The sequence below is a fragment of the Epinephelus fuscoguttatus genome, linkage group LG23, assembly GCF_011397635.1.
Source record: "Epinephelus fuscoguttatus linkage group LG23, E.fuscoguttatus.final_Chr_v1".
NCBI lineage: Eukaryota > Metazoa > Chordata > Actinopteri > Perciformes > Serranidae > Epinephelus > Epinephelus fuscoguttatus.
The window spans coordinates 894,810-905,313 of NC_064774.1; the positions used below are offsets into that span (position 1 = coordinate 894,810).

Genomic DNA, 10,504 nt, shown 5'->3' on the forward strand with positions numbered 1-10,504 from the left:
GTGCGCTATATTTAGAGTGTTTTCACCACTTTACCCTGCTGTCACACAGACATGTGGAACTGAAGCCATTATATCAAAGCCACCAGACTCCACTGACAAAGACAGAAATCAGAGTCGATTAGTTCATGTGTGAGGTGAAGCATAAAATATTCCAATATAATCTACACTTACACTGATAGTGATTCTTTAAAATGGCCCCGTCCACATCAGCACATCGTTGAGCTTCTGTGCCGGTAGATTTGGTTAATTAGAGACCGCTGTGTTTCACTATATACCTTTAAACGTTACAGTTACAGCTGAAAATGACGTCAGAAATCAACACATCTGCTGATGTCACAACCATGAACTTTCCAAGGCCGTGGAAATGACATATTGGAATTCTTAATTTGGTCAGTGTTCCCCTTTAAGCTTAGGTTGGCGTTAAAACGCAGCGCTCTGAGTCCTGATAGGGGTTGGAAGAGCCCCATGAACATGACAATGATTTAAAATATTGGATCAGATCTGAGGGTACTGAGCCACTGCACATGTGGGGCAACGGGAACTTTATATATTAACAGTGCTCCGTCACCCAGGATCTCTGGAGAAATAACCTGGTGACTGCCGCTGAGATTTATGAGATAAATACATCAATAAATAAATAAATGGATCATTAAGTTGGTTTAATTATAAATCGTCTGAACTGCGGTAAAACATCTTATCAGAGCTGAATTGCAGAAACTGATATAATGATGCATGTGTGGGGTTAAAATAGGTTAAAAAACAAAGGGCAAGTGTTTAAGAATATAAACACAACGGGAGCACACAAAGGTAAGAGCTTGTTAAAAAGAGTCAGTGCTTAAAAGGTGTAAAAACTTAATTTAAAACAATCCAAAACACATGAGAGATGTTAGAGTTCAAAGAAAGTGTCATGATCCTGGGTTTAGTTTCTATCCTGTTATCTTGTGGACTTTGTTTTGCAGTTTTCTGTCTGTGCTCCTTGTTTCATGTTACTCATTCATGTTGAATCTGTTTTATTTTGTAGATTCTCTCCTCATGTGTCACGTCTGCTTTTAGTTCTTGTCTTTGTGTGTTTTCCCGCCTGTTTTCTGTCACACCTGTCTCCCTTCAGTCTCGTTAGTCCTTCCCTGTTCCCAGAGTCTTCCCTTCACACCTGTTGTGTATTAAGCCGTTTCTCAATACTCAAGTTCAGCAGTTCCTGACTTGTGGACTTGGCAAATCCACGCGAGAGTCCGGACTTCCCAAGAACATGAGGACGGGAGTACAGTCATTTCTGCTTTTGGAACAGCAGCAAACTTGATGATGTCACCACCTCCGCTCGCCTTGGCTGTTGTACTGTGTTGTATACATGCATTTAGAATAAAAGAACATAAACACAGCCCTGCGTCTTTTCATAGACGCAGGGCTGAAAATTAATATGTATATGTTTTTAAGGTTTCAACATATATAACTGACATACAAAAACATATAAATAGCCAAAATATTTCCATAAAATGTCTCATAAAACCTTTTCCCTGCAGCTGGCCTCTGATTATAATCAAAAGCCAGCTGCAGGGGGAGAAGTTTGTGGAGAGTTGGTGGTTATTATGATCGGGAGCATTGGCGAGTTGGAAATCAAAAATCAATAACTGACATGGATCGGAGAAGGCGTCTTGGCGCAGTTATTGCAGCAGGATTTCTGTACCTGCAGGCTGAGGAGGAGGCTGCCCAGCTGAGGAGGCAGATCCCAGAAAGACAGCGGAGACTGAGGATGAGGATGAGACGTGCTATGCTTGCATGTCTCTATTGTTTGGTGTGTTTGTCCAGTTGTGGACAAAGTACCCAGGAAAAGTAGTGATATCACAAATCCCTGGAAAGGGATGCCATAGCAGCGTTAGCAGTGGTGATACCTCAAGAAATATACACCGCAGAATTTTGTTGATTGACCAATCATAATCAAGTATTTAAGAGTGCCATGTTCTAATTATCATTGATCTCTATGTGCTGTTGTTTTTCTGTCAGAATAAAGTGTTACAATGAAAAGTCTTTCTTTTAATAAGGTCTTATAGTAAAGACAGTTTTTATTGATCTCTGTGTGTTGTTGCCTTCATTGTTCATTGTGTCATTGTTACTAGTGTGCTCACTGATCCATTCAATGTTTTAAAGATGTCTTTATACATGTCCTGTGTGCAGCTTAAGCTAAGCACAGAGAGAGCAAAACTATCAGCACTGAATCAAATATAATACAGTTTGAACTTCACTCTCCTGTGGAGGTTTCACAAAGTAGCTTGAATGTAAAATCATCTATTTCCAACCTGATGTTGCTGCTGTAACATCCAAACAGCCTCCTCCTCTAGCAGCCATACCTGGGGCCTCATGTAGAAAACTGTGCGCACAATCCACACTAAATGTTTGCCTAAGTACCAATGAGGAAATGTACGTATGCCCAAACAATACTCTGATTTATACAAGCGTGTGTACGCCTCTTTGTGCACTATTTTCTTTTATAAATCCCACATTAACTTGGAATTGTCCACACCTGGACCAGCCTCATGTCCCGCCATAAATGGTCAATGCAAAGCACCTCATTAATGCTGATGCAGAGACACGAGACAGCTGATCAGTGGTTCTTTACGGTAAATCACAGCAACGACCAAGAGGAAAACCAAGAAAACAAAGTGCTTGTGGGTAAACTGGAGGTTAGAAAGCACATGAGGTCCCTGGTCTGGATCAGGTTCGGTCTTCATCAGAAGTTACAGCGGTGACCTAGCTCAGTTAGTTAGTTAATAACAGACAGTTAATAACAGACAGTAAAATGTTCATGATGTCATTTGGTGATTTATTTCAACCACTGAAAAAATGCTCAGACAAAAATGCAAACAGCAACATTTTTATTTATGTTTATTTTCAAAAGATGCCAACATATTTAACAGTGTGCTGCTACTCTTGACAACATGAACATGGACCTGGACGTGGTCTGGGTCATCCTGAACAAGCATTTTGTTTAGTGGAAGGTAAAAGATTATTTATTGTTGATCATTTCAATTTAGAGCTCCTTTTAAAAAGAGTAGAGGAGAAAAACTTCAATATTTTGTGGCTGAAAGTCATATAATGTGCAATACAGTGCACTGTTTATTTGGTCTATCAATGAGAGAAACAGGGGAGAAAGCATTGCTGACAAACGCCTCTGTCACCACCCGTACCGTAATACCACGAATAGACAAGCATCAAACGGAGTATGACGGTAGACTGACCTGGACATCTGACATGATCGCAGTTAGTTTCTAATGTGCGTCGACGGTGAATTCAAATGTTGCTCAGTCAAACTAACAACAGTAAATGAAGCACAGCTGATGGACACAATTAAAACAAGACAAAGGCTGAATTATACAATATGTTTGACTTACTGAGGTGTTTGAAGACGAGAGCTGTCCCCCTGTGTGTCTCCTGAACACTAAATGTTTGACATGAGGAAGTATCTGTTTGTAACTTCATCAGCTCAACTCGTGACAGACTCAATCAGCTGAGAGACTTTTAGTCACTTTGTATTTATGAAGATAATAATCCTTCAATAAGTCTAATCAAATCATCTTTACAGTGAAACATAAAGAAAAGTTTGGATTCAACTTGATTAGATTAGTGGAGAGCAGAGAGTTTCCCATCATGCACTGTGGTCGGTGGAGAGAAGCTGCTTGTGAAAACTGCAGCTGCCTTCACTTTATGATTTTAATATGAAGACTCAGAGAGATTTAGAGGAAGACTTCAACTGACACTCACAACATGAACCAATGAGGGACTCTAATACTACACTGTGACTCTGCGTGGAAGGACCGCCCCTACTTTAAGTCAGAGATAGTCTAAGCAACGGGGAGTGACGTCCCATTGAATGAGTGGCTCATCCAATCACCAACGTCGTTTTTGCTTGGCGCCCTTACTTGTTTTGAGCGGTATCGCAAGCAACTGCGGAAAGAGCAAAAGCGTTAGCAGTGTCTTTCACAGCAAGTTCATTCTCCTGGTTTTCTTCTGGAAGAAGAATTCTGACCTCAGATCACAGAACACTGAGGTCTTCCTACACAGATCGTCCCATGACTGAAGCCATCCAAGGTAATGTGTGAATGTGTTGATGTTGGTGTTGTCATGATGTGAATCCTGTTGTACAGATTTCCTATGTGAGGATTGGTGGATTAGACAAGATGTTAACAGATAATAATGTGCTGGCTTCTCTCAGTAAAGAGACAATTCAACAACAAGACTTTAACAGACATGTGATTGATTGAAGACACATCATCCTAAAAGCTGATCCACCTAAAAAGCTCCTCTATGTGACTTTAAACAACAGCTGCAACATTTAGGAAAGAGACACACTTTCTATTTGTCTTTAACTTTGAATATTTTCTCTTGTCTATTGTTTATAAGGGAGCACAGCATTTATTTTCATTTCATAGAATTCACTTGACAGCTTTATTTGCACTTTGATTCTCTTTCCTTTATATGCAGGCACATTGACTCATGGAACATGTTTATCTGAGCTGCAGGTTCACACTTTAGGATTTTCTGCACTCCTGCCTCGTATTCACACAACATCCATCCTAAAGCTTCAAGTAGCTCCTAACTGGTTGAGTAAAGAGAAACTCCTGATAATAAGGAGTCAGTCCTGACTTGAACATGTTTTTGGTGTTTGACCTTTTAGCACTCAAAGTGTGTCGTCAGTGTGTGAGAAGTCAGAGACAGTCCAGAGGACTCCTCAGTCACCAACAAGTCCCATTCACCTGCTGCTAGGAGAGCACTCATTGACTTTAACCACTGGCGCCATCTTGTGGCAGAAATATATGACTGCAGCTTTTGCTCTTTGAAAAGTCAGGCCTCCATGTGTGCAGGAGAACAAATAAGCTTTCCATTGCTGTGGTTGTAGTTGACATAGTTTTTAGTGCTGATGCCTGGTGTCCATCAGTTGTGTGTGATAATCAGGATAATAAATACAAAGGAGTATTGTGATGACTAAAGACAGACTGTAGATTGTCTCTGTGTCACCTGGAATAAGTGAACTTTGATGTCATGTGTTTGTGACTCTTCACCTCTGTCTCCTCTCCCAGGGAGAAGATGATGTGCATCATCCTGCTGCTCATCAAGCTGACCTCCTGTGTCTGTGGTTAGTTTACACCTTCACTTTATTATCCACAAACACTAAAGACTAAACACACTGTCAGACTGTTGGTTTTTGCTATCATGTATTACCTGTGGTATCTTTCAGCTCTTTAGTTTTGCAGCCTTCCAGCTTTGTTGTAAATAAGAGCACACTGTTATTCAGTCAATCAGTCAAACTCTGCACACAAACATCTATAGATGGAGTTTAAAGGCTCACATGTTAAAGTTGTCACTTTGTCTGCTCCTCACTTTCCCTCTCTGTCTCCTCAACAGGAACATTTGTAGTCAATGTGACACAGACCTCCTATCAGGCAGAGGAGAACCACAACATCACACTTGAGTGGATGTTCACGACTAAAACTGGCAGCTCCCTCCACTCCCTTTATATCTACTGTGAACTGTTAACTGATCTCAGAGCCTCAGTCCTGTTTCATCTACATGGAGGTGTTGAGGTCCCAGAGTCTCAGGATGAACAGTTTACAGGACGAGTCCAGTGTGACAAAGACGTCCTCAGAGAGGGACGACTCAGACTTCATGTGTCCAGACTCAGGACTGATGACTCAGGACCGTATATGTGTGAAGTGTCCACACATTATGACGGGAGCACTGCTACATGTCGGCTCAATGTCACTGGTAAGTTGATTCAGTGGAACTTTATGAACAAGTTTATGATAAATAAGAACCTGAGAAGAAAAGTGTTGTGAACTTGTGTTATCAACAATCCTCACCTTCTTGCAGTATCTGTGAAATATGTTACAACTTAATCTGTTGTGGATATTTAGTTTTCTTTGTTAGTCAAATGTTTTTTCTTCACATGAATGACACAGATTTGTTTGGTCTCTTTACAGCAGCGAGGGATCGACCTGAACCTCAGACACCAAACACAACAAGTCGTCCACAGCCAGAGAGTCGAGGAAGGATCGGCCTTTACTGTGGACTGGCAGCAGCAGCTCTACTGAGTGTTTGATTCTGTGTATTAATTCACCTTCAGTCCAGAAAACAAGATCTGTGCTCAGACTCCAGTGGAGGATTTAAGAAAAGTTCATCAGATGATGAGAGGAAACAGTTTGTTATCAAAGTCATGGTCCTAAAAACACCAGACAAACTCTGAGACTCTCTCCCTCCAACATCTGTGTCAGAAACTACATGTGATGTGAAATCTATATTTTTATGCAGCGGCTGTTATCAATCATGTGTCTTAAAACATTCTTGAATCAACAAGACGACAGAATTCTGAGAGAATTGTACGTTCATTAATAATCTTCTGCCCACTGATGGTTATTGTTATCATGTAAAATGTATTGTGTTCAGTTTATAATGTGTACATATTGTAAATAAATCTATATTTATAAGAGTGTTGGAGTCGCAATAACATTCTTTGTATTTGGTTTTGATTTCATGTTTCAATAATGTTGACCAATGTAAATAGGTGCAGTTTGGTGTTTGTACACGGGGTGGCGCACTAGAGCAGGTAAACGCAGGTAATACAGGTGAGGTGCAGGTGATGAGCAGCAGGTGTGTGACGGGGGAAGCAAACAGTTCTGTGACCGTGTCAAAGGTGTTTATTGAGTGTTTCTGGATGTGTTTAATTATGGATTCCGTTACATTTCTATAAAGGGGTAAACTAAGGTATTAATGCAGATGATGAGTCCGCCACAGCATCTGCTGTAAAAGGGACAATTCAAGGAGCAGCACATGAATCTCTGTTACTTCCCGCAGACATTTTGATCAGACATAAGTCATGTTTTGTGCTGATATTACAGTAATTCAAATACAAAGCAAAGAGCTCCCTCTGCTGCTCTTTGTCATTAATACACCTGTTAACAGCTCAGAGCTTTTCACTCAGCTCACACACAATGAAAGAAGGACAGTTAATAACACACAGTTAATAACAGACAGTTAAATGTTCATGATGTCATTTGGTGATTTATTTCAACCACTGAAAAAATGCTCAGACAAAAATGGAAACAGCAACATTTTTATTTATCTTTATTCCAAAAAGACTATAAAAGGTTTAACACTGTGCTGCTACTCTTACTTTAGTTCTTCTGACATAAAACACGTTCTGTAAAAAGAAAAACATCACGTGGATCATTGAATCAATGACAGTACAAATCCACCATGAACTCAGCTGCATTAGTTTGAATCTGCATCACTTTCAAACGTTCCAGCTCGGCATCATTCTCCAACACAAGAACCAGTTCTGTCTTCATCCTGCTGGTGGATTTCTCTTCAGAGCAGCAGAAGAGTAAGAAAGATGAAACATTTTATTGATGTGCTACAGAACACATCTTCATGTCAGGCTTTAAAGTTAGCTTGTCACAAGGCCGATATACATGGCGACATAACCAGGTGTTGAAATGTTTAGCTGCAGGCATCGAAGGGAAATGAAGACAGGTGAATTCAGAAGGTGTTAAGGATAGGAGTTTAGCAATTCAGTTTGTCCGTGAGGGGGAGAAATACAGAAGGGATAAGTTTGTGAGGAAGCAGAAGGTGCTTGTGATTGGGAAATGCAAGTAAATTCAGGGGGAAAGCTTGTTGTTCCCCAGGAAATAGTTTGTACCAAGCAGAGGCCTGACTTAGTGTTGTGGTCAGTGAGTCAACGGATAGTTTATTTCATTGAGCTGACAGTTCCTTGGGAATACTCAGCGGAAGAAGCCTATGAAAGAAAAAAGCTTAGATATGCAGACTTAGGAGCTGAAGCTGAGCAGCGAGGATGGAAGTCTAGGATTTGTCCAGTGGAAGTGGGGTGTAGGGGATTCATAGCAAGATCAGCTGTCTTGCTCCTGGGGGAACTCGGAGTGCAGGGACAGAGTTTGAGGAAGACAGTGAAGGAAATGTCAGATGAAGCAGCCAGAGCTAGTCAGTGGATCTGTAAGAGAAGAAATAATGTCAGCTGGGGGCCAGCAGGGGGAACCACTAAGCAGGGTACATAACTCATTGAGATCAGGTGGAGAGATCCACCAATCAGTCCTCTCAGGAGGAAATCCAGGAAGCGGAAGGTTGGAGTGGGAGTGGCCTATTTGAATCCCTTTTGTTTGAGACCATGCAACAAATAATTACCTGTCCAACAGAAAGACAGCAACTTCTGCATCACTTTTCAGGCCCTTCAGCTCCCTCAGTTGTCTTCACCGTTCAAAAGCTGCACCGATGTTGATGTCTGGTTTGTCCTCTTGCTTTATCCAAAGCCTTTTCTGCCTCCGACTTTCTTTTCTCAGCCTGTTTAGTGGGGCGAGCCGTTACATGTAATGCTGGAAGTGGTGCTTTTGGCTGCATCTTCTCTGCCATTGTGCAGCAAACTCCTGCTAACTCAATATTTCTGCTGAGGAGTGTGCTGAATATTTCTGGCAATGGTGACATGTGATGAGTGCACGCAGGGAGGAGGGAGGGAGGGACAGAGCGGGGCTCGGGCAGAATGAGACATGAAGACATCTGATTGGTTCTTTCCTTTCGCACTGAATAGCAGGGATTGGTCAGAGTTTTTACAGGCCTGCAGCTGCCACAGAGGTCGGATTTTTTTCATTCCTTTTTCTGAACACATTATGTATTGACTACTCTCAGGATGGAAGGACCATTTCACCCAGTATAATAAGAAGTGTTTCTAAACAGGATTACCAACTATAACTTTAAATATAAACTGGATGTCACATGACTGTCCACTAAAGAGTAAAGTGCTTAATGTAATTAATGCATGTCATCTAACACAAGTCATCAGTCAACCTACAAGAATTCAAACAAACAGTTGTGGTAAGACGACATCTATTTGTATAGACCACATTTTTACAAATGCTGTGGATAAGTGTTCCAAGGGGATATCCATTCCCTTTGGGTGCAGCGATCCTAACTTAGTAGCAAAAACTAGGAAGGCAAAAGTACCCAAGGGGCAACCAAAAGTAATTTTTAAAAGATCATATAAGAGATTCTGTCATGAGTCTTTTTGTAATGATGCAAATAGGTTATGCTGGTCTAATGTATATAGGGAAGACAATCCTGATGATGTCATCAAGGCTTTTGAAAATATACTTTACCCTGTGGTGGACAGACATGCACCCATGAAAAAACACACAGTAAAGAATGTCAGGGCACCGTGGATTGATAATGAGCTGCAAAGTGCTATAGTTGAAAGAGATACAGCAAGGGGTATAGCTAACAGAACAGGGTGTAAGGATGATTGGGAAGCTTACTGTAAATTGAGGAATTATGTTATTAAAATCAACGAAATTGACCAAATTCACCAAAGATGCAGCAGTGGGATTTAGTGGTAAAAACAGTCGACCGATCAGTCTGCTACCAATTCTAAGCAAGCTGCTAGAGAAGATAGTCTGTGAACAAGTATAACGTTTCGTTAAAGAAAATAATTTAATCACAGACTTTCAACATGCATATCATGAAGGGCATTCAACTGGAACTGCATTAACACAGATGTCAGATGACTGTTTAAAATATGTTGATAATAACAAACTAGTAGGGGCAGTACTGTTCGATTTTAGCTCAGCCTTTGACATACTGGACCATAAACTGCTGTTGGATAAATTGAAACGCTGCAAATTTGCATCTCATACAATAAGCTGGTTTGACAGTTATTTATCGAACAGGAAACAGTATGTATTTTATAATGGGAGTTTTTCAGATGTAAAAGAGCTACAATTCAATACATAAAATAAGCACAGCAGAAACATCTGATTGTTCAAACCACCATGTTGAACCATAAATCTTTAACCCTTACAGTTAGAGCTGCAAATAACAACAGAAATAAACAGGTTTGCCGTATTCACATATCTCTGCAATTCAAAACAGTTTCCAATTTCTACCTGGAAGGTTTAGACCGATCGAGGTCACGGTGATTCACTGATGGATTATTTGTTAAAGGTTTGATTTTATTTCCTGAATGTTACACTTATGGACTATCTGTGTAAACTGCCCATCAAGATGTTAAAGGTTGGATTTAACCATTCTGATGTTATGCTTGTGGATTCCCTGTGTAAACTGTCTACTAATATTCAGAGATCTTAATTTTGTGTACTTGTGTAATAAATTAGGGTATACACTGGAAAGTGCCTTGATGAAGCCCCTCTGACGTTTTTTGTTTTTTTTTGTATCTCTCCATCACGTTTCTGTTGCTCATGTATGACTTTTTTGCGTATGTGAAAACAAATGAACTAAACTAAAAAAAACAACTGGAACACTTCAATAAATGTCATTCTTTCAAAAAGTGTAATTTAATCATTTCTCCTCCTGCATGTGTTTTCCTGAGTGAGCCTGTGATTTCATTAATACTTGAGGACTTTTATTTTGAAGCTCATTAACTCATCTACCCCGGAAGCTGTACTCTTTACTGTTGGTAACGTCACACTGTTTGAACAAGATGGCGTCTGGTAGAAAG

General features: G+C 40.4%; 3 protein-coding genes across 4 annotated transcripts in view; all 3 read left to right on the forward strand.

Annotated features, from left to right (window-relative positions):
* Window positions 1-6,470, forward strand: part of LOC125884185 (uncharacterized) — a 50,395-nt gene extending 43,925 nt beyond the window's left edge. Inside the window, exons 1-4 of one of the 2 annotated variants that reach the window (XM_049569031.1) lie at window positions 3,936-4,080; window positions 5,070-5,125; window positions 5,395-5,754; window positions 5,970-6,470. In XM_049569031.1, coding sequence (XP_049424988.1) covers window positions 5,077-5,125; window positions 5,395-5,754; window positions 5,970-6,088 — 528 coding nt within the window. In that variant the 5' untranslated portion in view covers window positions 3,936-4,080; window positions 5,070-5,076 and the 3' untranslated portion in view covers window positions 6,089-6,470. Of the gene's footprint in view, window positions 1-3,935; window positions 4,081-5,069; window positions 5,126-5,394; window positions 5,755-5,969 lie in introns of those variants that run through there. The other variant, XM_049569032.1, reaches the window with a different exon arrangement.
* LOC125884150 (gastrula zinc finger protein XlCGF57.1-like) overlaps window positions 1-10,504 on the forward strand; it is a 561,995-nt gene that overhangs the window by 455,759 nt on the left and 95,732 nt on the right. The gene's annotated exons all lie outside the window — the stretch shown is intronic.
* LOC125884175 (zinc finger protein 771-like) overlaps window positions 10,473-10,504 on the forward strand; it is a 51,234-nt gene continuing 51,202 nt past the window's right edge. Inside the window, exon 1 of the mRNA XM_049569014.1 lies at window positions 10,473-10,504. The gene's annotated coding sequence lies outside the window, so the exon portion shown is untranslated.